Here is a 26,427-nt window from a genome sequence, read left to right on the forward strand (position 1 = left end):
CACACACACACACGGGGTGTACACACACATATGGCGTGTACATACACATATGGCGTGTAAGCACACACGGGGTGTACACACACACACGGTAATGCGGTCAATGACGTGGTTCAGCAGTAGAGCATTCACCACTTAGTGAGGGATTCGCGTTTCAAATTCTGCAGGCCGCCCTGGTTATTACTGTGGATGTGTTAAACCTTAAATTATGTTGATTGTAAACCGCTGGTTATTGGGTGTTCACGTCAGTTCAAATTTGCCAAATTCGAAAATATCCCTCGGAATAACTCACTTGGGATGGCACACAGCAACCATCACCCCTAATGGTAGAACAGTGACCACTTGGACACCTGGAGCTAAGTCACCTTATTGTGCACAGGGTCAGCTGCCACTGGAGGCGTCCTTCATGATGTGTGAGATGAGATGCGGTGTGAGTCACTTACATCTCATGAAAATTTTCGTCAAACTTGTCCGAAATCTTCGTGCTGTTAAAAACAAACTGTTACCATTATCATTCACTAAAACACACACAGTGTGTAGAGCACTCTGAGAGGCTCTGGCACAAACGATGCCCCAAGCCACTTCAATGACGTAGTTCACCAGTGTGTTCTCTATTCCATGTGTACCTGTCTCACAGCATAGTCTCAAGCATGCATATTTCCATGATTCTTTGCACACTTTCAGTCCATGTTCTAAATTCTATGCTCATTACATCGTTTCTCAGCCGTATGTAAATAGCAGGAAGCACACGATGATTAAAATAATTCTGTTACTACATGTCTGTGCATGATGAGATATTCTTGTGTGCTCCATTAGCAGCAGGATTCCACTAAGCCACGTCAGATTTGTTAACAATACAGGCAACATGGCGGTAGGCAGATCAATATTGCAGTAACGAAGAAACCCTTCACAAAAGGAAAATGAATGCAGTCAGGAAACAAACATGTAATACCACACACAGATGTGCACTATGTGCCCACCATCCGCAAGAGTGAGGGGCGGGTTCAATGCCAGTATGGCAGGGTGAGAGATGGTCTCAGATGGACCGGATCTTGGCGATGGACACAAGAAATTGGAACGTGGAATGTCACGCCACTGGGGGGGGGGGGTAGGAGCCAGAGCTGGAGGAGGAGGTAGAAAGGCACTGACTAGATATAGTCGGTCTCAACTCCACACACAGCATTGGCACCAAAATCAAACTTATCGATTGGGGTGGTCTCTCTCCTATTCCAGAGTAACCCCTGGTGAGAGGCCCCATGCAGGTGTGGGGATACTCACAAGTCCCCGGCTGGGTGCTGTTCAGATAAAGTTTGCCCCATTGGATGAGAGGCTTGCCTCAATGAGACTTCGAGTCTCAGAATGGAAAATTCTTACTGTTGTCTGTTCTTATGTGTAGTGGGTATAAACACTCTCAACCAGGCATAGCAGGCAACACATTTATTCACATTTACACCAGCTAACACATTAACACAAAGGGGTAACGGGCCCTTCACCCAGATAGCTATGGTGGAAACTCACCGGAACCAGCTAACCTGACACGCACTACCGCACACTCAACCTACTCGTCTACTCGAGTCCGAGTCCCCTTGTGGAGTCCTCTTCCGGCTTCAGCCCGGAGTCTGCTTCCCAACTCGAACTGCCAATCCTACCCTCAGGGATCAGCTTTTCACTCCCCTCCTCGCTCCGCCCCCGACATGGGGTCCCCTATCCCCTGGGGGCCCAGGCACAGTCCGTACCCCACCCTCGTGGGGCGGGTACTGAATGCACCCCGCCCTGACAGTACATAGCGGGGTATCCCTGGGCCCGGTGAGTTCCACGCCCGGCGGTACGCGACTCAATCGCTACATCACCCCCTCCCCCCCCACGTAGCACTCAGCCATCCCGGCTGCCAACCCCCCTCAGAACCGTAACAGTAACAAGAAAAACAATCCTGAGGGAAAACGACGTGTGCCTCAACAAAAACGTGAACCCCAATAAATACCGCAGCCCGCTTGTACAACATATACACTATATACATAGATTTGAGGGAACAATGGCAATGCGAGGAGAGAGCAAAGACAAAACGAACGGGATCCCCGCAACAACCAGAACCCTGACCACCCGACACGGCGCGCGGGGGCACGCAGGCTGGTTACAAAATGCGGCGTGAACGAGTCCTTGGGGCCAGCCCATTGTACGCGGCGGGCCCTTCCCCGCCCGAGGCCCCCGGCCGATGCCGCGAGTGTCCCGGTGAGCCCGGAGCCACTCAGGGATCAGCCTGTCGGTCAGCCGGGTCAACAATGTGCGGAGGCCGAGGAACCGGGGACGAGGGCAACCCGGGGTCAACTAGTCGCGCGACACCTGAAGGCAGCAACACATGGCATTGCTGAGGGACGCGCTCCATGGGCACACCTTCCGGCTCATCCGACACGTCACTCACTCGACCTCCACGTTGTGCAGATGGAATGGGATGACATGGAGCGACGAAGGGCTTGAGGAGCGACGGGTGGACAAACTAGGTCCGTCGGCGCAAGCGGATTTGCACACGGTGCGGTCGGACAACACGAACGACCTCCACCGGACCCTGCCACGGCTTAAGCAACTTAGCTGACATCCCCACAGGCACTTGTGGGCAGTACAGCCAGGCCCGGTCGTCCACCACCTATGCTTGCGTCGAAGAGTGGAGACCCCGCAGACGCTCGTTGGCCAATTTGCGTGAATACGAATTGACCCAAGAAGCCTCCCGCGCTTCCAACAGCTTTTGCAGGTTAAGCTGCATGGAGTCATGAAGGCGAGATTTCGCCATGTTAGGCGTGACACCCAATTGGGCCTAGATGGGGGGGGTCGTGTTCCCTGCGAAACATTAAAAAGAAGGGCGAGTAACCCGTGGATGAGTGAGATGCCATCTGGTAGGCAACGAGGACCCCGGGCACCTGCGAGTCCCAATCAGTCTGGGACTCGCTGACCTGGTGGCTTAGCATCGAGGTCAGGGTTTTATGCAAGCGCTCCACCATACCGTCCGTCTGAGGGTGATATGGTGAAGTGCAAATTTTCTTAGTACCCAATAAGGCGCACACCTCCCGCCTTATTAATTTTGGTCAGTCAACAGGCGTTCCGGCACACCCTTATCCATGACGTAGCCCTGGAGGAATGCCTCGGCAATGGCCGCTGCCGACTGATTCGGAAGCGGCCAGGCCATAGGCCAATGCGTGAAGTTTTCGACGCCGACAAATAAGTATTTGTTACCCGGTGGGGTGATAGGGAACGGGCCGAGGACGTCGAGGGCGACCAGTTCGTTAATACAGGAGACCCGAATGGATTGTAGGGGCGGGCAAGACGGTTTGGCTGGGTGTTTTCGTCGTGCACATTGCACGCAACCCTTCAACAACTCGGCAACATCCCCAGCCATGCCACACAAAATCGAGCCGGAGCGTGGCAAGGGTCTTGTGCACGCCATAATGCAGCAGGCGCTCCTGCACCGCCAATACAAGTCTACCCCTTAGGGCAGTGGACACGACAACGTTGTAGCGGCACAACCCACCGTCCCAACACAACAGCAGGCCGTCCCGCACAACGACCGATGCAACGCCTCCCCGGCCTCTGCCCCCCACCGCCGCGGCGGCTTGCCGAAGCAACCTCAGGAGAGAGGTGTCCTCCACCTGGAGGCGGCCCTATTCCACGAGGTCCAGTCCCAGGACGGCATCATGAGCGACGCGATCGGGGGCCGTCAGGGGGGGGAGGAGAAGAGGGAGGGGCCACCTCAGCCAACGCCACAAGGGGCTGGGGTGCACAGTCGTTCGGCGCCCAACAGCGCCCCGAACCCTGGAAGCAAGGGCACCTTTTGACCGGTGGCAGGCGTGACAAGGCGTCCGCGTTCAAATGTTGGGCCCCCTTCCGGCATGACACCGTGAAGGAATACTCCTGCAAGATCTCCAGCCAGCGGGAGAGTTGTCCCGCAGGCTGGTCCACCCGCAACGGGTACTGAAGCGCTGCGTGGTCAGAACGCACCAAAAACTGCCTGCCATACAGATAGGGCCTATATTGCTGGACTAAAAACACGATGGCGAGGAGCTCTCGGCTCGTCATGCAATAGCGTTGTTCGGCTGGCGACAGAACCCTGCTGCCGTATGCCACGACGCACTCCACCCCGTCTACCACCTGGGACAGGACTCCGCCAATGCCGGTGTACTCGCGTCCGTGTCCAGAACAAATGGCATGGTGAAGTCAGGGTAGCGGAGGGGGGGTGCGTTAACAAGTGCGTCACGGAGTGCGATAAATGCGGCCTCCTCCTTTCCCCAGCAAAGCTTCTGGCCCTGGGCCGTCAGAGCGTGAAGTGGCTTCGCGATGGTGGCAAACCCTGTGACGAACCGACGATAGTACGACGCAAAGCCAAAAAAACTGCGGACCTCACCCACCGCGGTAGAGCTAGGCCATCTCCGGACACATTCCGTCTGGTCGGGGTCCGTAGCAATGCAGGATTTGCTAATAATATGCCCCAGGTAGCGTACGTACCTTTGGAGCAGGTGGCACTTTTGCAACTTAAACTTTAGGTTCGCCGCCCGCATTTTCAGGAAGACGGCGTGGAGCCGGACAAGATGTTCCTCGAATGTCCGACTAAAGACGATCATGTCGTCGAGTTATATTAAGCAAGTGTCCCACTGGAGACCCACCAGCACCAGCTTCATCAGGCGCTGGAACGTGGCCGGAGCAGAATGGAGCCCGCTCGGAAGTCTGTTAAAATGGAAGAGACCCTGAGGCGCACGAAGGCAGTTTTGGCCTTAGAGGCTTCGTCGAGTGGTACTTGCCAAAACTCAGACAGGAGGTCCAAGGTGGAGAAATATTGGGCGCCCGCCAAAGCGTCTAGGAAATCGTGCATCGGCAGGAGGGGATAAGCGTCCGCCACGGATATCTTATTCAACGAAAATCTACGCAAAACCGCAAGCTGCCATCCTGCTTCTTAACGAGCACGATGGGGGCACCCCACGGGCTGGTGGATGGTGAGATGACATCCGCGGCGAGCATCTCGTCGACCGCCAGCCGCACGTGCTCCTTCTCTGCCAGGCTGAGGCGGTACGGGTTCTGCTGGATAGGAGCGGCATCGCCCGTGTCGATGTGGTGGCTTAACAGCATGGTACGCCCAATGTCGAACTTCCCCGTGATAAAAATGTCAGTGAACTCGCGCAAAAGTGCCTTCAGCTCGTTGCGCTGGGGCTCGGACAATTCCGTGCCCCCTGAGCACAGCGAATTGAGCCACGCCTCGTCCAGACGCACCTGTGGCGGTGCACGTGGTCCGCCCCCACGCTCCCGACAACACAGGTCGCGGGAAGCATGCGCCAGCACAGTGCCCTCCGGGACGATGGACACTTCTGACCTGGTGATAAGGACCTGGATGAAGGGTTCCTGGGTGGCGGACACCAGGGTCAGGGCCGCGGCCAACGATGATCCCCGAGCGGTCCTGTTTGAGGGAACCAAGCCGATCCCCCTTGCAGTTGCCGCATGGTCAAGGGGTTTACGCAAATGCAAGGGGATAAAAATTTGTGCCCAGGGAGGAATTCGCACTGTTCTGGATGCCAGCGCCTGTACGGTAGCATTGGCGGCCCACACCCGAGAGAACGAGGGAAAAAATAACAGCCGGTGGCCTGACGGTAGTTCGATGCATCCTTTGTCAATAAGGATTTTAACGGGCATCTTTGCCAAAAGTCGGTCCCGAGCAGACAGGGGACCGCAAGGGATGACAAAACGAGGATCGGACCGGACAATTGAATATCGGCAATGGAAATCTGCACCGTGATTTTCCCGATTATGCCCAGCGAGCCCCCGTTAGCAGCACAACAGGGCACATCAACTGGGGCCAACCCACGGGATTTTTCTGGTAAAATGTCGTAGATTAACTTTGACACGATGGTCACCGACGCGCCCGTGTCGACGAGCATCCTACACTGGACCTCCTCAATTAAACCGGGAATGACCGAAGATCCCGCAGCCGCGGCGACAACCTTCTGGACCAACTATGACCATTGACTCGGTCGGAGAGGCCAACAACCATCAGAACCCCCCACCCCCGATGTCCAAAGAGTGCGACGCGATCAAAGAGGTGGATTCGGGGGTCGAGTGAGTGAGGTGCCGCGACTCACCTGGTATGGAAGCGGCGAAGAGGATGTCCGGGCGGCCCATGGCTGGGGTAAACTTGGCCAAAGTCGAGGCATTCGGCACCCCACGGAGACGTGGCCCAGCTTTCCACAGTTATAGCAGACGGCGGGCCCCCGCTCGGGAAGGGGTGACGCTCTCCCCTGGTCCTTCAAAATGTGTGAGATGAGATGCGGTGTGAGATGAGGTGCGGTGTGAGGAGCCAGTGGTTGGACCTGTACCTTGGTGTGAGTCACTTACATCTCATGAAAATTTTCGTAACACTTGTCCAAAATCTCCCACCTGTGAAAAACAAACTTACCATTATCGTTCACTAAGACACACACAGTGTGTAGAGGCTCCAGCACAAACGATGCTCCAAGCCACTTCAATGATGTAGTTCACCAGTGTGTTCTCTATTCCACGTGTAACTCTGTCTCTCAGCGTAGTCTCAAGCATGCATATTTCCATGATTCATTGCACACTTTCAGTTCATGTTCTAAATTCTACACTCATGACATTGTTTCTCAGCCGTATGTAAATAGCAGGCAGCACACGATGATTAAAAAACATTCTGTTACTACATGTCCGCGCATGATGAGACATTCTTGTGTGCTCCATGAGCAGCAGGATATTACTAAGCCATGTCAGATTTTTTTTATTTAAAGCTTTCGTGACTGCCTATATATGACTGCTTATATATTTTATTATTTTATTGTTTCCATTCAACGTGACTTTACCGAAAGAGCTAAGAACATGGTCAGATTTGTTAACAATACAGGCGACATGGCGGTTGGCAGATCAATTTTGCAGTAACGAGGAAACCCTTCGCAACAGGAATATGAATGCAAGCAGGAAACAAACATGTAATACCACACACAGATGTGCACTGTGGGCCCACCATCCGCAGGTTGAAGAGTGAGGGGTGGGATCGTTGCCAGTATGGCAGGGAGAGAGAAGGTTTCACATTGACCGCACCTTGGCGATGGACACAAGCAATTGGAACGTGGAATCTCACGCCACTGGGGGGGGGGGGAGGAGGCAGAGCTGGAGGAGGAGGTAGAAAGGCACTGACTAGATATAGTCGGTCTCAACTCCACACACAGCATTGGCACCAGAACCAAACTTATCGATTGTGGGTGGTCTCTTTCTTATTCCAGGAGTAACCCCTGGTGAGAGACCCCATGCAGGTGTGGGGATAATTACAAGTCCCAGGCTGGGTGCTGTTCTGTTCAGATAAAGTTTGTTCCATTGAATGAGAGGGTCGCTTCAATGAAACTTCGAGTCTCAGAAAGGAAAACTCTTACTGTTGTCTGTGCTTATGCACCAAACAGCAGCTAAGAGTATTCGGCCTTCTTGGAGACGGTGAGTGCAGTGTGTTTGCACACACACACGGGGTGTACACACACACACGGTAATGCGGTCAATGACGTGGTTTAGCAGTAGAGCATTCATCACTTAGTGAGGGATTCGCGTTTCAAATTCTGCAGGCCGCCCTGGTTATTACTGTGGATGTGTTAAACCTCAAATTATGTTGATTGTAAACCGCTGGTTATTGGGTGTTCACGTCAGTTCAAATTTGCCAAATTCGAAAATATCCCTCGGAATAACTCACTTGGGATGGCACACAGCAACCATCACCCCTAATGGTAGAACAGTGACCACTTGGACACCTGGAGCTAAGTCACCTTATTGTGCACAGGGTCAGCTGCCACTGGAGGCGTCCTTCATGATGTGTGAGATGAGATGCGGTGTGAGTCACTTACATCTCATGAAAATATTCGTCAAACTTGTCCGAAATCTTCGTGCTGTTAAAAACAAACTGTTACCATTATCATTCACTAAGAGACACACAGTGTGTAGAGCACTCTGAGAGGCTCTGGCACAAACGATGCCCCAAGCCACTTCAATGATGTAGTTCACCAGTGTGTTTTCTATTCCATGTGTACCTGTCTCTCAGCATAGTCTCAAGCATGCATATTTCCATGATTCTTTGCACACTTTCAGTCCATGTTCTAAATTCTATGCTCATTACATCGTTTCTCAGCCGTATGTAAATAGCAGGAAGCACACGATGATTAAAATCATTCTGTTACTACATGTCTCTGCATGATGAGATATTTTTGTGTGCTCCATTAGCAGCAGGAAACCACTAAGCCACGTCAGATTTGTTAACAATACAGGCGACATGGCGGTAGGCAGATCAATATTGCAGTAACGAAGAAACCCTTCACAAAAGGAATCTGAATGCAGTCAGGAAACAAACATGTAATACCACACACAGATGTGCACTATGTGCCCACCATCCGCAGGTTGAAGAGTGAGGGGCGGGTTCAATGCCAGTATGGCAGGGTGAGAGATGGTCTCAGATGGACAGGATCTTGGCGATGGACACAAGAAATTGGAACGTGGAATGTCACGCCACTGGGGGGGGGGGGGGGGAGGAGCCAGAGCTGGAGGAGGAGGTAGAAAGGCACTGACTAGATATAGTCGGTCTCACCTCCACACACAGCATTGGCACCAGAACCAAACTTATCGATTGGGGGTGGTCTCTCTCCTATTCCAGAGTAACCCCTGGTGAGAGGCCCCATGCAGGTGTGGGGACACTCACAAGTCCCCGGCTGGGTGCTGTTCAGATAAAGTTTGCCCCATTGGATGAGAGGGTTGCCTCAATGAGACTTCGAGTCTCAGAAAGGAAAACTCTTACTGTTGTCTGTGCTTATGCACCAAACAGCAGCTAAGAGTATTCGGCCTTCTTGGAGACGGTGAGTGCAGTGTGTTTGCACACACACACGGGGTGTACACACACACACATGGGGTGTACACACACATATGGCATGTACATACACATATGGCGTGTACGCACACACGGGATGTACACACACACATACGGTAATGCGGTCAATGACGTGGTTTAGCAGTAGAGCATTCATCACTAAGTGAGGGATTCGCGTTTCAAATTCTGCAGGCCGCCCTGGATTTTACTGTGGATGTGTTAAACCTCAAATTATGTTTATTGTAAACCGCTGGTTATTGGGTGTTCACGTCAGTTCAAATTTGCCAAATTCTAAAATATCCCTCGGAATAACTCACTTGGGATGACACACAGCAACCATCACCCCTAATGGTAGAACAGTGACCACTTGGACACCTGGAGCTAAGTCACCTTATTGTGGACAGGGTCAGCTGCCACTGGAGGCGTCCTTCATAATGTGTGAGATGAGATGCGGTGTGAGTCACTTACATCTCATGAAAATTTTCGTCAAACTTGTCCGAAATCTTCGTGCTGTTAAAGACAAACTGTTACCATTATCATTCACTAAGACACACACAGTGTGTAGAGCACTCTGAGAGGCTCTGGCACAAACGATGCCCCAAACCACTTCAATGATGTAGTTCACCGGTGTGTTCTCTATTCCATGTGTACCTGTCTCTCAGCATAGTCTCAAGCATGCATATTTCTATGATTCTTTGCACACTTTCAGTCCATGTTCTAAATTCTATGCTCATTACATCGTTTCTCAGCCGTATGTAAATAGCAGGTAGCACACGATGATTAAAATCATTCTGTTACTACATGTCTGTGCATGATGAGATATTCTTGCGTGCTCCATTAGCAGCAGGATACCACTAAGCCACGTCAGATTTGTTAACAATACAGGCGACATGGCGGTAGGCAGATCAATATTGCAGTAACGAAGAAACCCTTCACAAAAGGAATATGAATGCAGTCAGGAAACAAACATGTAATACCACACACAGATGTGCACTATGTGCCCACCATCCGCAGGGTGAAGAGTGAGGGGTGGGTTCAATGCCAGTATGGCAGGGTGAGAGATGGTCTCAGATGGACTGGATCTTGGCGATGGACACAAGAAATTGGAACGTGGAATGTCACGCGACTGGGGGGGGGAGGAGCCAGAGCTGGAGGAGGAGGTAGAAAGGCACTGACTAGATATAGTCGGTCTCACCTCCACACACAGTATTGGCACCAGAACCAAACTTATCGATTGGGGGTGGTCTCTCTCCTATTCCAGAGTAACCCCTGGTGAGAGGCCCCATGCAGGTGTGGGGATACTCACAAGTCCCCGGCTGGGTGCTGTTCAGATAAAGTTTGCCCCATTGGATGAGAGGGTTGCCTCAATGAGACTTCGAGTCTCAGAAAGGAAAACTCTTACTGTTGTCTGTGCTTATGCACCAAACAGCAGCTAAGAGTATTCGACCTTCTTGGAGACGGTGAGTGCAGTGTGTTTGCACACACACACAGGGTGTACACACACACACACGGGGTGTACACACACATATGGCATGTACATACACATATGGCGTGTACGCACACACGGGGTGTACACACACACACGGTAATGCGGTCAATGACGTGGTTCAGCAGTAGAGCATTCATCACTCAGTGAGGGATTCGAGTTTCAAATTCTGCAGACCACCCTGGTTATTACTGTGGGTGTGTTAAACCTCAAATTATGTTGATTGTAAACCGCTGGTTATTGGGTGTTCACGTCAGTTCAAATTTGCCAAATTCTAAAATATCCCTCGTAATAACTCACTTGGGATGGCACACAGCAACCATCACCCCTAATGGTAGAACAGTGACCACTTGGACACCTGGAGCTAAGTCACCTTATTGTGCACAGGGTCAGCTGCCACTGGAGGCGTCCTTCATAATGTGTGAGATGAGATGCGGTGTGAGTCACTTACATCTCATGAAAATTTTCGTCAAACTTGTCCAAAATCTTCGTGCTGTTAAAAACAAACTGTTACCATTATCATTCACTAAGACACACAGTGTGTAGAGCACTCTGAGAGGCTCTGGCACAAACGATGCCCCAAGCCACTTCAATGATGTAGTTCACCAGTGTGTTCTCTATTCCATGTGTACCTGTCTCTCAGCATAGTCTCAAGCATGCATATTTCCATGATTCTTTGCACACTTTCAGTCCATGTTCTAAATTCTATGCTCATTACATCGTTTCTCAGCCGTATGTAAATAGCAGGAAGCACACGATGATTAAAATCATTCTGTTACTACATGTCTGTGCATGATGAGATATTCTTGTGTGCTCCATTAGCAGCAGGATACCACTAAGCCACGTCAGATTTGTTAACAATACAGGCGACATGGCGGTAGGCAGATCAATATTGCAGTAACAAAGAAACCCTTCACAAAAGGAATATGAATGCAGTCAGGAAACAAACATGTAATACCACACACAGATGTGCACTATGTGCCCACCATCCGCAGGGTGAAGAGTGAGGGGTGGGTTCAATGCCAGTATGGCAGGGTGAGAGATGGTCTCAGATGGACCGGATCTTGGCGATGGACACAGGAAATTGGAACGTGGAATGTCACACCACTGGGGGGGGGGAGGAGCCAGAGCTGGAGGAGGAGGTAGAAAGGCACTGACTAGATATAGTCGGTCTCACCTCCACACACAGCATTGGCACCAGAACCAAACTTATCGATTGGGGGTGGTCTCTCTCCTATTCTGGAGTAACCCCTGGTGAGAGGCCCTGTGCAGGTGTGGGGATACTGACCCGGCCGGGTGCTGTTCAGATAAAGTTTGTCCCATTGGATGAGAGGATCGCCTCAATGAGACTCACACACACGGGGTGTACACACATTGTGCACAGGGTCAGTTGCCACTGGGGGTGTTCTTTATAATCTGTGAGATGAGATTCGGTGAGTCACTTCGGACGAAGAAATCGGTCACAGTGACCACTTGGAGGCCAGGAGCTGAGTCACTTTATTGTGCACAGGGCTAGCTGCCAATTGGTGTGTCCTTTATAATGTGTGAGATGAGATGCAGTGTGAGTCACTTACATCACTTGACAATCTTCGTGACACAACCAAATCCTGTTAAAAACAAACTGTTACCATTATCGTTCACTGAGAAACACTGTGTGTAGAGCGCTCTGAGAGGCTCCAGCACAAACGATGCTCCAAGACACTTCAATGATGTAGTTCACCACTGTGCTCTCTATTCCACGTGTCTCTCAGTGCAGTCTGAAGTATGCATATTTCCATTAGTTGCACACTTTCAGTTCATGTTCTATATTCTACGCTCATGACATTTCTCAGCCATATACAAATAGGAGGTTGCACACAATGATAAAAAATCTGCGTACACATGGGATGTACTGTTGTATATTTTAGGTCTTGATAAAATAATAAAAATTAAATGGCTAAATGCAAAATGTGTAATTTTACTAAATTATGCTAATCATGAAAATGTATGGAATTACACTAATTAGGCTCTGCTTCCTTGCCTAGAGGTGTATTATCAAACGTGATAATACAATGAAGGTGTAATTGTATGAAGTTACGCAAGTGTATGTAATTATGCTAATTAGGCTCGGCTTCGTTGTCCAGGGTTGTTTTATCAATCGTGATAATACAATGATTCTAGCTTTTAACTTGTACTGATTATGCTTTAGTGTGTTTATGTCAGGTCTCACAATTCAGATTTCACCACAGGATATAGTTCTCTAATTAAGATTATTACGCGTAAAATTAGGAAAGAACCACTCAGACTATTCTGTGTTAATTTTAATATCTAAAAACACTCTAATATGCGAACACACTTATGCTCGGAATTGTCAACACAGTACTCCTGGAGATGTCCTCCTGATTGATCCATACAATTAACCCTCAATGGTTACGGCTAATTTCTCAGAGTAGAGCGACCATACACGGCGATAGGAAAAGTCCTTAAAAATAATGACAATATTCACACAGCTACTCCGCACACAGCGTCTCCGCACTCAGCTACTCCGCACACAGCAACTTCGCATCTCCACCGCTGCCCTCTCCTACGCTCCCTCAGACCCTCAGCCAACACCCGCCCGGCGATGGCGTGAGGGTTGAGGTCCTGTTCGGCTGGAGCGGCAGCGGCGAGATACGGTTCCCGGCAACACCTCCCCCTCACACACGCACCCTTATATCCCCCCTGCTAATTTTCCAACTCCTCTCGTGCGTCTCTTTAAGCTCCCGCCAGGCCGGCGCCTGTTGGCCCATCAATCATCCTCTTTGACAGCTTGGGGCACCGACCAGATAGACATGAAAGGCTGAAATGAACAGTACAGGTTTTCGGGGAATGTCTGGTGGAAGATCCAGTCCAGAAAGATTTCAATTTCCACCTCTGGGAAAACTTCTCCTGCACTCCCAGGGAGGTCGGGGACATTGAGTCTGAGTGGACAATGTTCAGGACCTCGATTGTGGATGGAACTGCAAAAGTTGTGGCCTAAAGGCAGTTGGTGTCTGTCATGGTGGCAACCCTATGACCCATAGGTGGACACCAGTGGTGAGGGAAACTGTCCAGTTGAAGGAGGCTTTTTGAGCTATGCTCTCCCGACTCGATTGAGAGGTGCCGGCTTGCAAAGAGGGCGGCAGCTGCAGCAGTCACTGAAGCGAAAGCCCAGGTGTGGGAAGAGTTTGGAGAAACCATAAAGAGCGACTACCAGCTAGCCTCAAAGATGTTCTGGCAAACCATCCGATGCCTTAGGAGGAGTCAACGAGATGTGGCCCAGGCAGTTTTCAGTAAGGGTGGCGTAACATTAACCTCAACTAAGGAGATAGTCGAGAGGTGGAAGGAACACTTTTAGGAGCTCCTCGACCCGGTGGACATGCCCTCCTCTCCGGAGGCAGCCCTGGAAACAGCTGGGTGGGTAGGATCCCTCACGGCTGCTGAATTTGCTGCAACTGTCAAGGGCTTTGGTAGAGGCAAAGCTGCTGGAGTGGACGAGATTTGCCCAGAGTTGTTGAAAGGGCTGGACAGTGTAGGAGTGTCGTGGTTAACACGCCTCTTCAATTTTGCATGGAAGGCATCCCAGGTAAAAAGCTCATGTCAGAGTGCTGGAGAGGAGGCTCCACCCAGTGATCAAGGCTCACATTCAGGAGCAACAATGTAGATTACGTCATGGTCGTGGAACAATGGACCAGCTCTTTTCCCTCTCACAAATATTTGAGAGGCCATGGGAGTATGCTTCTCCAGTCTACCAATGGTTTGTTATATTAATGGACAGGATATCAAGGCGCAACCGAGGTATGGAGAGTATCCAGTATGGGGGCATGGAGGTGGTATTCGCTGATTTTTGCAGATTACGTTCTCTTTGCCTTGTCAGTATGTGATCTCCAGCATGCACTTGAACAGTTTGATGCCGAGTGTGAACCAGCTGGGATAAGGATCAGCAACTTCAAATCTGAGGTCATGGTTCACTCCCGGGAGATGGTGGATTGTTCTCTCCAGATGAGGAACAGCTGCCATTGGAGATGCTGGTAAGTGGGAGCGAGAGATCGGCCAGTGGATTGGTACGTCGGCAGTGTTGCGGGCACTGTACCGTTCTGTGGTAGTCAAGTATTCGAACAAAGCTTGTGGTTTACAGGTCGATCTACATTCCCACCCTCAACTATGGTTATGAGCGTTCGGTAATGAACAAAAGGATGAGATCGCAGGTACAAGGGGCGGAAACGACGTTTCTCCGCGTGGTTGCTAGGCTCACTATCCATGATGGGGTTAGGAGCTCGGTAATCCGAGAGAGCGTCAGAGCCCAGCCGCTGCTCCTCGGGATTGAGAGGAGCCAGTTGAGGTGGTTTGGGCACCTGGTAAGGATGCTTCCCGGTAGACTCGCCCTGTAACTTTACTGGGCACGTCCCACTGGGCGAAGAGCCAGGGGTCGGCCCAGGACACGCTGGCGGGACTTCGTCGCTCGGCTCGCCTAGGAACAATTGGGAATTCCCTAGCAAGAGCTAGTCTGTCACCAGCGAAAGGGAGATCTGGACCGCCCTACTCAACATGCTGCCGCTGCAACCCTCACCAGAACAAGAACTGCTCCATTGTTCCACGACCATGACGGGATCTACATTGTTCCTCCTGAATCTGAGACTCGACTGACGTCTAGTATGTCACTACATATTTAAGACCGGAAGCAGGTGGATTGCTTCACTATTCTGGCAAATTGCCCGATGATGCTGGATGTAATTACCAGGGAAACGTCGTACTCAAATTGTAAATGTTGTGGATTTACTCTCCAACACACCGGTGGGCTGTAGTAACTATTTGGCATTTTTTTTACGTGACAAATCCCTTACTTATTGGCTGTCAGGTGCCGGAGGTTTATGACACGTTTATACTTACGCGATCTAACCCAAAAGACCTCTATTATGGATTACATACTAATTGTCTCAATAAAAGTACGTCTTTTCATAGTAACCACAATTATGATTACAATTGTAATGTATTAATTCATGGTTGTTTTGAGGGTATACATGTTCTTTTAAGAAAACTTGGCATCACACTTAGGTGTCTAATTTCACTTGAGAACTATGTAACGAGGTCTGGAGGTTGGCTTATAGTGTACCGGAGACTCCCTTACTCCAGAACACTGCATTCTCCTGACGAGCTGTGGGCTACACCAGGCACGAGACTCAAGGCTAAACAACCTCTGAAAAAGGATAGTGAAGCCCAAGCTATGGAGGTCTTGTAAAATTTGTAGGGTTTCGATTGTCTCACAAGAAAAAGAACATACATCCAACAAGAAACAAAATATTATTTCTTACACACTGGCCCATTCACACAATGAGTATATCAGTGGGCTACATGAGAGGCGAGATTGGCAGAAGAGATGGGGAGAGAGGCAAAGAGAGGGGCTGGGGATCCGTGGCCCAGAGAAGACGTAGGGGTGGCCCGTCCATATAGGCGAACTAGGCAGTCGCCTAGGGCGCCAAGTAAAATGTGGCGCCAAATTCGAGGAAAAAAACAAATAAAATAACTGTCATTATTTAAAGTCGTGTGCGTACAGAGGGAATATGAAAAATCATTAATTTCTCAGTATTTTTGAGAATTTGATGTAAACTATTTTATTTACCGCAAAAATACTGTAAATTGTGGCGTAGTCAACCTAAATTATTTACGCAAAAAAATGTGTCACGTCAACAAAGGTTCAAAATATTAAAGGAATTTCACGGTATAAAAATGTATATGTTTATAATATCCCGAATATCATGGGTGTCCACAGAATGTTAAGTAGGATAGCTCTAAAAGTGTTGTAATATTAATATACAATATAATCCAGTGCCAGGTACCTGTAGTACGAGTCATGTCATGTCCTGTGGTAAACAACATTAATGACAATCCTTAACATTTATATTAAAACGAGCGGGAAGTACCTGGCAGTGCCCGGGTCTTAAAAATATTTCAAAACTACTCTTAAAAATCTTACAGCAGTGCGTGCTGACTGTGGTGGTACTTGCTATGATTACAGCAGTGCATACTGACTGTAATGGTACCTGCTATCACTACAGTAGTACATGCTGACTCTATAGCAGTATTTATCGACTGTATAGCACAAAGTACTCACCTGACAGAATTACGTGGTGAGGCCTAGTCCTGTGCAGAGCCTTTGGCCTCGCCTAGATTGTCCAACCGGCCGAGGTGGCACCTTGGCAGGCTCACTAAAGCTATCCTACTTAACATTGCAGCCGAGGGTTTTAGGGAGGGACGTTTGGTTGGTTCGATTAGGGAAGTCGAACCAGTGATTCAAATTGAGCTATCATTGGAAAGATGTTGTTAACTAAGTTAAACCCTAGCTGCCTTAACAGTTTATATTCATATCCACATCACCAGTCTTTTACTCCCAACCTTGCACATCACTAGGAAATTTGAGATGCAGCTTTCCAATCTTGGAGTACTTTTGTCCAATTCCACTCTCTCCCACTCCCCCCCCCCCCCCCACCTGTGGGACTTGAGCTGTATCCACATCTTTGGGAATTATTCATCGTACTCAGATTGGTCGCGAAAGCCTATGTGTTATTGGTTGCAAAATCCTAAGTGTTAAACAAACCTGTGAATAATTATCATGGTCAAGACATGCCTAAAAGTCGGACATTCAAGAAAGACGTATAACATCACCGCTGTACACGTTGACAAGACCTAATAACACCTGGCACGTCAACAGCTGCTGTGTCATCACCTATGATGCTGTTGTCTGTGCTGACGACTTGACATTCACCAGCACAGATTATTCCTATGCGCCTGCCGTGTCACCATCTCAACGCTAGCGTGAAAGACCGCCTGCTACAAACTGACAGTTGATTGCCGTTGTTGTGTTGTGCCTTATCATTAACATCACATTGCGCACTGGGTGATGATATACTGAACTACATTTTTAATTAAGCCATTGATTAATTTCCTTTTGTTTTTTTATTTGTATAACTGTATCAGGTACTCTTTGGACCAAGTGGCATTTGCCTGTTTGATGACTGGTGCTCTGGTTTTTAATCAATAAGACTCGTTTTTTTATGTATGTTTGTGTGGTTGAACAGTGAACCAAATCCATCCATTGCATGTGTAGTGACATTGTTTGGCGGTATGGTTATCACCATTGATTCTTACCTGCAGTAGGGTGGTAGACAGGATCGGTGGGATTAGTTTGGCCGTTGGGTCACAGGAACCCCAGATCCCAAGAGGGGGGCTGCCCTATATCCCAGGGCCCCCTAGAGAGTTCGAGAAGGTGTGGCTAGGGGCGCAGAGACCCTGAAACGGGTATAAAAGCCGGACCCCTAAACGGGTCCGGCAGTCATCGTCCACCTGAAGACCTGAAGACCTGGAGATCTGAAGAACCACTCTGAAGACTGAAGTAAATTTGCCATAAATGTGAAAATATTTTTGTTATTGCTCTTAAATAGGGGATGGTGATATTATCACTGTGTGCTCACAAGTGAGGACCCACGGGTGGTGAATGTATTCTTTAAAAAACAGGTCCTTGCAGGGTGGGCTGGTAGGAACATTGGAATTTTTTTACACCCAACAGCACGAGATTTGACTTCTAAAGTATTGAAAGGGGACGGACGGCCGGACACATAAAGTATTGAAAGGGGACGGACGGACGGACGGACACATTAATCTATTGCAGGCTGGTACACTCAGTTTACAACTTCGTTCCTACCAGTATAACGTAATAATCAACCTGACCTTGCGTTAATTGTGTTTTGACCGTCTGTGTTGCGTTATATGGTTTCCAAATCTTGCTAAAACCTGTTTGATTTAGTGTGCTCCCACGTTTCTCTCTCTCTGTATCCCCTGTTGTATCTGTGTCTGTATATATATCTGCGGTTATGTGTCTCCTCTCGTAAATTTAGCTCTTCTGTACCTGATGCTGATTGCTTGTGTTGCAATCGAAACGACGTACACTATTGTGTTATTTTATTATTTTTACGTGACTTTACCGAAAAAACCAAAGAATAAAAGATTCCCCCTCTTTTTACAAGCTTTTATTTAGCTCACTGTCTGTTGTCGTTATCGTATCCTCAAATCTTGTAACTCAATTTTAACCCACTTCCCAATATGGTATCGACTGCAAACTTGGTATACTTATGGCATACTGATGACAATAACTATATTCTATCATAAAAAAAGAAATATATATTTTTAAACATTCTTTTTTTTTATATATATGTTATGTTTCGGCTTGGGTCTAATTGTCCACTGTCAACTGACGTTGGCTGTAATGGACCACGGTCGCTTACGTCGTGGCAAGCTTCGGGCCACTTCCTGGAGTCGTGGAGTTCTTTCATTACTTGTACGTTTCTTAAAGGCGTGTAAACATTTTTTTTAATATTACTTATTCACCTGAAGACGGTTACTTGTGTTGCGATCGAAACGTCGTGATATATATTTTTCTACCTACGTGACTTTACCGAAAGAACCAAGAATATGAATCCCTGCAGTGACGAAAGCTTTAAATCTAAAGTTTTTACGGTAGTTTTATAGTTATAACTCGACCATGCCCGGTCAAGTTAATATTGTTATGATTACGGTATGCAATAATTGTGCATTCCACCAGCCCCTGCTATAGAGTATTTGACTGCTGCTATAAATTTCCACACGATGATGATGATACTCTTTGGTCGAGCTATCATCTGTGATGATCAGGTCGCCTTCTCAAAAAAAGCTACAAAGCAGCTCAGTTGGGGAGGGCCTTACACCTGGTAAACTTAACATAGTTAAAAAAAAATAGTAATACCGTAGCAAGAACATGTATTGTGTCCACGCTACGTATTGTAATATCAATGTAAAATAATACAGTACACGGCAGTGTGTGTCATACGTTCGAGAAGCGTCAACCTTAACAATTTAAATCAACGCGCGCTTACGATTGCATTGAGAGACGGGGTACAATAAAACTTAAGCGGCAGAATGACGAAGACGCGTGGATTTAATTAGCTCACAAACAAATCACATCGGCCATGTAACCGTATTGGACCTACCACGGTCTCACCCAGACTCCGTCGCGCGGCAAGGCGCGCGAGTTCTCCGGCAGCGAAATCAGGCAAGGCAAGCCCTGGCGCGGGCCCGGGGAGCGCCGGGACGACGAGGGCTTTTGTCCGGCAGCGAAATCAGGCAAGGCAGGCCCTGCGCTTGCCCTTGGGCCCGGGGCCCGCCAGGACACGAGGGATGTGTACCTGCGTGTTTTATTTTGCACTTTTATAAAAATATATATCACGTAATAAATAAACGGTTAAATTATGAAAAAAAATATATCACGTAAATAAATAAACGGTTAAATTATGAAGAGGATTAACATCACACGCAATGCAGCGAGCACATTCAAACGCCACACACACAGAGAGATTATTGCTGATTTTACACCCAACAGCACGAGATTTCACTTCGTTAAAGTATTGAAAGAGGATGGACGGACGGACACATTAATCTATTGCAGGCTGGTACACTCAGTTTACAACTTCGTTCCTACCAGTATAAATTTCCACGCGATGATGATGATACTCTTTGGTCGAGCTATCATCTGTGATGATCAGGTCGCCTTCTCAAAAAAAGCTACAAAGCAGCTCAGTTGGGGAGGGCCTTACACCTGGTAAACTTAACATAGTTAAAAAAAATAGTAATACCGTAGCAAGAACATGTATTGTGTCCACGCTACGTATTGTAATATCAATGTAAAATAATACAGTACACGGCAGTGTCATACGTTCGAGAAGCGTCAACCTTAACAATTTAAATCAACGCGCGCGCTTACGATTGCATTGAGAGACGGGGTACAATTAAAACTTAAGCGGCAGAATGACGAAGAAGCGTGGATTTAATTAGCTCACAAACACATCACATCGGCCACGTAACCGTATTGGACCTACCGCGGTCTCACCCGGACTCCGTCGCGCGGCAAGTTCTCCAGCAGCGAAATCAGGCAAGACAGGCCCTGGCCCGGGGACCACCGGAACGACGAGGGCTTTTGTCCGGCAGCGAAATCAGGCAAGGCAGGCCCTGCGCTTGCGCTTGGGTCCGGGGCCCGCCAGGACACGAGGGATGTGTGCCTGTATGTTTTATTTTGCACTTTTATAAAAATATATATCACGTAATAAATAAACGGTTAAATTATGAAAAAATATATATCACGTAAATAAATAAACGGTTAAATTATGAAGAGGATTAACATCACACGCAATGCAGCGAGCACATTCAAACGCCACACACACAGAGAGATTATTGCTGATTTTACACCCAACAGCACGAGATTTTACTTCGTTAAAGTATTGAAAGGGGACGGACGGACGGACTGACGGATGGACACATTAATCTATTGCAGGCTGGTACACTCAGTTTACAACTTCGTTCCTACCAGTATAATAATATATTATGTTAATATGACAATATACACATAATCCGTTAGGTTAGTCACAGTTAATCAACGGTGTTTGTGTTGTTTGCAGGGAATGTGTTGTCTGAGTTTTTGTGATTATTTTAATATTGTGCTGTGTGCTTGGCACATGGTCGCGTGTGTTTTATATAAGGTAAGGGTGTTTTGTGCATGGCATGTGGTGTGTATTGTGTGCAAAATACTAAATGGTTAGTATTACAGCTATCCTGTGTCAATTTAAATTAAAGTACATTAACTATTCTTGCCGTCATGATTCAAAAATACGCTTCCATGCAGCACTAAGCCTATAGCTACCAGAACGGTTGAAATTATTTTTATTCCAATTAATTTTAAATATTCTGTAATTAGTCTTGACCAGTAATAATTAGTTTGACAGAAACCATCAACGTTATCAAAATAAATCGAATGTCCTTGTTGGCAAGCATGGTCTGCAACTGCAGACAGTCGTGTTTTTGTGCGTATTTGATGTTTCTTTGGTGTTCTTCTTTTGGCCTCACCCCGGAACACACAATACGGGAAACGCCTTCCATTGAAAGCTTTGGTAGATCTCCACTCTGCCAAATAAGCCGTCCATCACGCACCTAGGGGAGGGGGGGTCAGACATTTGTGATGATATGTGACAAGGGGGGGGGGGGGTTTGAGAAATGTGACGTCACATCAAAATGCGCAACTTTAAATAAATATAGACAACACGTTCTACTTAATTAAATATACTTTAATGTTTTCTCCTACAACTACAGTGTAGCGCCACAATAAATACGCACTACAATGACAATAGTTTAAAGCAATTTGAAGCATATTTTTTTTTGGGGGGGCAGAGCTTTGTGACGTCATATTTGAGGGGGGGATCTGACTTTTCGTGACGCCGTGTGACGGGGGGGGGGGTCAAAAATCGTCCAAAATCGTGTGACGTCATTTATGGACGGCCCCAAATCTCATTTGGGAATTTTAGTGTTTCCAAAAATCTGGCCAGCTTATCAGTTACACCTCACCCAAACAGCGTTATTATGAATAATATTGATCACGAAAGCCTACGTGTTAAATGATTAATACAGATTTTGAGGTAGGGTCGCGTGAGTAAAATGGAAACCCTCCTCCACCCTACACAGCCAATTTATAAAAAGTTGTCAAGTGATGAACAAACATGCCGCTTTATTACCGCTTCAGCACCACCAGTAATGTTGGAGATAAATTCACAGAACAGTTGGATTTGATCAGCACTGGGGAGGCAAAGGCGGCCAGGCGTGGTGCTGGCCACCCACCCCCTCGTGTGCCGTGCCGGCTCGCAAACAGCACTTGCCCAAACAGTCTGGTGAAGTATGTATGTGTGCTGAACGTCTTTCGCACCGTACGTAGCGAACCGAGCTAATTGGTGGTGCGGGGGAAGGATAACAAACGAAACACAAAGAGCAGTCCTAAAGAAACGAGATTAAAATCTCGATTATTTAAAAGTGCATAACTCCAGTGGCTTCCTAATATCGGAAGAGCGTTTCAGACGGCCGCAAACCCCGCATCTGAAAGCGCCGAGCGATGCAGTGACCGCCGTCTTTGATCGATGGCCGAGCCAAAAGCTTCTGCGGCGATAAACACATTCCTGCGGAGAGAGCTGGTAGGAACGTTGGGTTGCTAGGTCAATAGCCAGGGTCAACGGCGGCATGGTGTATTCCGCAAATATGCCAAACTGTGACGGCAGGCACAAGCCGGTGTGAGCAGGTAAAACGTTGAGTTTTATAAGGGCACCACTGGGTGACTAGCCCCTCCCCACCCAGCCCCACCCCTACCACCCCCCACCCAGCCCCTCCCCACCCTCTGTGATTGCCAACAAGGGTTTTGCCACCAAGTACTAAGTCATGTTTTGCAGAAGGGTCAAATACTTATTTCCCTCGTTAAAATGCAAATCAATTTATAACATTTTTGACATGCGTTTTTCTGGATTTTGTTGTTGTTATTCTGTCTCTCACTGTTCAAATAAACCTACCATTAAAATTATAGACTGATAATTTCTTTGTCAGTGGGCAAACGTACAAAATCAGCAGGGAATCAAATACTTTTTTCCCTCACTGTATACACCGTAATATACACTGCCATAGACAAACCCACCATTGAATTATACAATGCATTACTATACACTACCCTATACTTTAGACTATAAAAATATTAGACTTGTAATATTACACTATGTATTATTCTACCAACCCTACTGTATACCACACTGCGGTATATTCACTATACAATTACGATCGTGGCTGTTTCTCTCTCTCTCCCCCCTCCTCCGTTCCGAGCATAGATGGACTCGTCCGTCTGAACAAAGCTCGTCGCTCTTCGTGGTGCTAACGTTGAGAAAAAAGAAAACGCCACTTTTTTCGACATAGAATTGTAATGTATGACTTATTGTTAGTAGCTCAGCTGATTGGAGAGTATACTGAGTTTATTGATAATATTGATGTAGTTTATATTTTAGTTTTTATCAGTTTACTATATGGTATTCATTATATAGTGTAGTGTATACCCAGTTACTTTATGTTAATAGCTCAGCTTATTGGAGAATATATTGAGTTCATTGATTATATTGAGGTAGTTTATATTTAGTTCTTTCACATCGGTTTATTGTATGATAGTTGGGTAGTTGCAGTTCTTTAGCGTCAATATACTAAATGCCTCTGCTATGTAAACTCTGACTTTAACATAGCTACTTCAGTGACCAATTACATGCTAATCCCTCACACTAACATCATGCTAATCTCCCAGTTACATGCTAATTTCTGACTTTAATATCCTGCTAATCTCTCACATTAACACAGCTACTTCAATGCTAAATTATTCTGTTGACATGTAAACTCCTTTGTCAAGGCGCTCTGCTCCTCCCACCCAGCTGAAAAGACGCTGCCAAGCTTAGCAGTGTTCATTGGAGCACTGTCTTTCCGACAGCTGTGTTTCTTCACCTGAGGAAGGCTACTTGTGTTGTGGCCAAAACGTCGTGAGAATTTTATTTTATTAAGTTTTATTTTTATTATTTCCCTTCTACGTGACTTTACCGAAAGAACCAAGAAGATGAATCCCTGCAGTCACGAAAGCTTTAAATCGAAATATAACCAGAGTTGTGTGTGCGTGTCTTTGAAGAAGTGCTCGAGTTGTCGTGCTTAGTGCGGTGCTGAGCTACGACAGGCGGCTCGGAAATCCCCGGCCCGAGGGCGGTGCAGGGCGAGTGGCGGGGGGAGTCAAATGCGCGCTGCTTGCTGTACACAGTGCGGCGGCAGGCAGAGCCCTGGCAACTTCCTCGTGTGAATCGAGCAGTTGTAGCCTGTTGTCAAAACACACTTTACACGCACGTCGAGTGTTTAAAACGGCCTGTCGAGTGGCATTTTTTACAAGACCCCTCGGTGGCTTCCTGTGAATAGCTGATGGATTAATTGTGTTTGTTTCGCCTGAAGGATATTAACAAGGCGACAAAGCTCCCCCCCCCTCCACCACGTGCAGCCTCTAGCAGGCTGTCGGGGCAATTGCTGTCAGAATCGAGCAGCAGCGCCTATGACGGCCTGAACTGTGGCGGCACACGAGGCGGGATGGGTGGCCAGCACAACGCAGCTGGTGCTAGACACAATATGTGGGGTTCACGCAATATTCTTAGTCTTGATATGTACGTCGTCTTATGTGCATGTGATGTGCAAGCAATGCTTTTATTTTTACGCGAAGGGACAGATGTGTAAAGGAGGGGATTTTTTTTTCTCTTTCGAGTTCGCGTATATTCTTGACAACGACGCTAATTATTACGTTGTGGTAAATGTATTTTCCGTCATGTGTGTATTATTATGTGTATATCGGCGGCGTTTAGTTTGTTTCAGTGTGTGCGTGTACATGCGTGTGTGTGGTTGGGTAACGCTACAGTACACACTTCCTCATTCGTTCGAAAATTTGAAAAACAAGCGAAAAAATCGTCACAGCTACATGTTGAGTTTGGGAATCCATTCAGTGTACATTAAGAGCTGCTTAATACAGCGTTCGTATTGTATGATGATTAACTTTATTCGTATTCTCCACCAGGACGCCGGTTATTCTTCCGTCATATATATGATTGTGTAATTTCGCATCGGCTCAAGCAATCACCCCACGACTTAACTTTTTTTCAACAACTCGATTAATTAAACTCGCACTGTCAATTACCCAACGTCTACCCTGATCACTATAGCAATCGGCACCACTCACTCATCGCTTATTAAAACTTGATCCTCAGTATTTGAACAGAACCGTCGTTTTACGATGACACATCCCTCTAGTTTCGTTTTGTACCGCGCACAATGGTTTGACTCACTTCGGTCCGCGAAGGCAGCTGACGGTCAAACCCTGGATCTCGAAGCGGTGGTCTCTCCTTCCGTGTGATGTGTGTTTGTGTGATGTGTTTGTGTTTATGTGTCTTTGTATTATCGTGTGCTAGTATTAGATCTCAAAATCACTGTTGTTATTTGAATAAAAGGCTCCTTGTAAAGTCCGCGAACACCGGCGCGCACAAATCGGGTTGTGAAACTGCTCAGCGCACAAGGCGACAGGGGCGGAGTTTTAAGTTTTCATTCTGGATGTGGTGTCGGCTTCCAGGGCATGTCTCTTTGTATGTTCATAAACATATAATGCAGAACTTCATTCTGTCCCTCCACATACGGATAAGCTTGCTTCCACTGTCTTTAACAATGCCGTTGCTTTCTTTGTGTCTCATTTTCAACATCGTCCTCGTTATCTATGAAAATAGTTTACCTTTATGATTCCTTGAAAGCGTAAACATCTCGTTACAGGTTGTCGGGGGCCAACGCTGAAAGGGGGTTCAGATTGTCAAGTGACACATTTTAGAATGTATGACTCAAACAGTAAACATGTACACAGTCTATAATATAGTGTCAAAAACACGAACAAGACCGCCAAAGCGCTAAGCGGGAATGTAAAATTAGAATGTTATTTATTATATATAATCTATATATAAGGGAAATTCGTGAATGTATGTCTGTTCAAAATGTTTAGCGTACTTCCCGACATGCAACAAACTGTACACAATGTAAAACGTATACAAATTTTACTTTTGTATTTTGGGGGTGGGGGGGAATGACCATGAAGTGTGGCGAGAATCGATATCTGGTGAGCGTTTGCGGTATCGATTAAACGGGAATAGGCCGATTCTAAAGAATCTACAACCTTCGATTCCTTTGCGCGATCTAAATAATCGAATCTTGGCGCGCGAGCGCAAGTTTTTTTTCCACCACGCGTTGGGTTTTATTTTAATATTTATTAATGAGGTAATGATCAAAGTTTTTTTTTCATTTGTATATGTTATGTTTTTAAGTTTTAAGAAGTTTTTCAATACATTTTTCCCCCGGGCAACAACGGGTGCTTCCCGCTAGTGTTATTATAAAAAGCAACTATTTACATACTGTACCGTAGTTGCTTTTTCAGTATAAATATACCAAGTCTACAGCTGATGTTTATCACGGCGGACACTGTAAAAAAAGTTGCGGATCAACCCATACACGAACATAGTAACATTCATTGACATTTTCATGAGATTGTGAAGTAATTTTTTTGTTGATCACTCGTGGAAGCCAGCCTTTGCCTCCAAACCAGTACCATGCAGACGGCTTTATTGCCATTAATGAT

General features: G+C 47.2%; 1 protein-coding gene across 50 annotated transcripts in view; it reads right to left on the reverse strand.

The window, feature by feature from the left end:
• LOC142912498 (uncharacterized) overlaps positions 1–25,433 on the reverse strand; it is a 147,124-nt gene extending 121,691 nt beyond the window's left edge. For 7 of the 50 annotated variants that reach the window (XM_076060671.1, XM_076060664.1, XM_076060723.1 and 4 more), the window contains exons 1-11: positions 25,100–25,429; positions 21,288–21,371; positions 20,267–20,446; positions 19,382–19,576; positions 11,939–11,971; positions 10,816–10,857; positions 9,347–9,388; positions 7,869–7,910; positions 6,364–6,405; positions 6,111–6,272; positions 441–482 (exon numbers count right to left, since the gene is read on the reverse strand). In XM_076060671.1, the coding sequence (XP_075916786.1) occupies positions 441–482; positions 6,111–6,272; positions 6,364–6,405; positions 7,869–7,910; positions 9,347–9,388; positions 10,816–10,857; positions 11,939–11,971; positions 19,382–19,576; positions 20,267–20,446; positions 21,288–21,364 (857 nt within the window). In that variant the 5' untranslated portion in view covers positions 21,365–21,371; positions 25,100–25,429. Of the gene's footprint in view, positions 1–440; positions 483–6,110; positions 6,273–6,363; positions 6,406–7,868; positions 7,911–9,346; positions 9,389–10,815; positions 10,858–11,938; positions 11,972–19,381; positions 19,577–20,266; positions 20,447–21,287; positions 21,372–25,099 lie in introns of all 50 variants that reach the window. The other 43 variants (XM_076060728.1, XM_076060725.1, XM_076060726.1 and 40 more) reach the window with 29 other exon arrangements.
• Positions 25,434–26,427: the final 994 nt, after the last annotated feature.

This window comes from Petromyzon marinus, chromosome 5 (assembly GCF_048934315.1).
Source record: "Petromyzon marinus isolate PM22_M1 ecotype Great Lakes invasive population chromosome 5, UKy_Petmar_22M1.pri1.0, whole genome shotgun sequence".
Lineage (NCBI taxonomy): Eukaryota > Metazoa > Chordata > Hyperoartia > Petromyzontiformes > Petromyzontidae > Petromyzon > Petromyzon marinus.